We start from the raw sequence: 1373 nt of genomic DNA, 5'->3' as shown, positions 1-1373 counted from the left end.
TGGAGAATAAACACAGGCATTTGAAATTCGTACCGGCGTGTTTGGTTTTGTTGCTCGCAACAAAAAAGATTGGGGAAAAACCTTTTTTCATCCAGTGCTTGTTTCAGCAACCCTTGTGGGCAGCTAGGCAGGACAGGGCGGGGGGCCTGCCAAGGAGAATAAACACAGGCATTTGAAATTCGTACCGGCGTGTTTGGTTTTGTTGCTCGCAACAAAAAAGATTGGGGAAAAACCTTTTTTCATCCAGTGCTTGTTTCAGCAACCCCTAAGCAACCGTTCCAGGTGCAGACATGAACATGAAAACATGAGTTGTGTGGCGCGCCCAGCAAGTTCGACCGTCGATCTTCTGCGGCAAAGGGAACTAAAATAACCATGAGGCCTTTTTGGATTACAAAACACTGTCTCTTTCACACGGAAGAGTGCCGCAGGAATGAGAGCCATACTCCACTGCACAAGGCCCTCAGAGAGACGGCCGTGATAACAGACCCCGTTCGCACCCAACCATTTCCACCCGCCTCAACCACGCCCCCATAAAAGCTCCGCATTTGTTTCACTCAATCGCTCCTTTCCTCACCATCCCGTTGCGTTCTTGCTTCATTCATTGGCATGGCGTGACAAAGAGCAGCGGCACATCGGAACGATTATGGTGTATGTGTGTGTATGTGTGTGTGTGTGTGTGCACCCAAGCTCACATCAAGTCGCATGCCATCATCACCATGTGTCGTGATGTATGTATCTACAGGTGCGCCCAGATCTCCGTGCCGTGCCGCGGGTCGTCTCTCTCTTTCTTCCCCTCTCTCTCTTCGCCTCTCTCTCTTCCCCTCTCTCTCTCTCCCTGTCTCTTTGTCTCTCGTGTCACAGCATCGAAGCATTATGCAGTTAGGTAGCAGCAGCAAAAGGCTTCTGGGCCGCGCAGCAGCAAAGTGGTGGCCGTGTTATTCCAGCAGCAGCCAAACGCCTGATGGACGAGGGGTGACACAAAGGGGGATGGGCGTCCTGGCGGGGGCTCGCGGGGGAACAAGGATCGACACACACACACACACACACACACACTGGAAACCGGGCTTGTAAGCAAGAGATCAACAAAACCAAGCCGAATGGGCTTTAAATCAACGAAGGGAGTTCAGAAAAGAGGTTGCAAGACACAGACACAGACATGGCGGGTTCATCATGGGGGCACAGGCAAGGCGGAAGAGTCCTTGATATGCCTTGACCCAGCATTCCCCACGCCCCCAGGACTGCACTGCAGCCCTTCAAGGCCCGGCGCCACCACCTCACATGTGCTGCTCTTCCGCCAGCTCCGCTCCCCGGAACATCATCATCAACCCCCTTTTACATCATTGCAGCACTACCACACCGCCTTCCCCCCCTCC

General features: G+C 53.2%; 1 protein-coding gene across 1 annotated transcript in view; it reads right to left on the bottom strand.

The window, feature by feature from the left end:
• Positions 1-374: 374 nt before the first annotated feature.
• Positions 375-1373, bottom strand: part of VOLCADRAFT_73435 (uncharacterized protein) — a 5813-nt gene continuing 4814 nt past the window's right edge. Inside the window, exon 10 of the mRNA XM_002947813.1 lies at positions 375-958. Within this exon, the coding sequence (XP_002947859.1) occupies positions 872-958 (87 nt within the window). The 3' untranslated portion in view covers positions 375-871. The remainder of the gene's footprint in view (positions 959-1373) is intronic.

Source organism: Volvox carteri (genome assembly GCF_000143455.1).
Source record: "Volvox carteri f. nagariensis unplaced genomic scaffold VOLCAscaffold_8, whole genome shotgun sequence".
In the NCBI taxonomy this organism is placed as follows: Eukaryota; Viridiplantae; Chlorophyta; class Chlorophyceae; order Chlamydomonadales; family Volvocaceae; genus Volvox; species Volvox carteri.
This window is presented reverse-complemented; position numbering and strand designations above follow the sequence as displayed.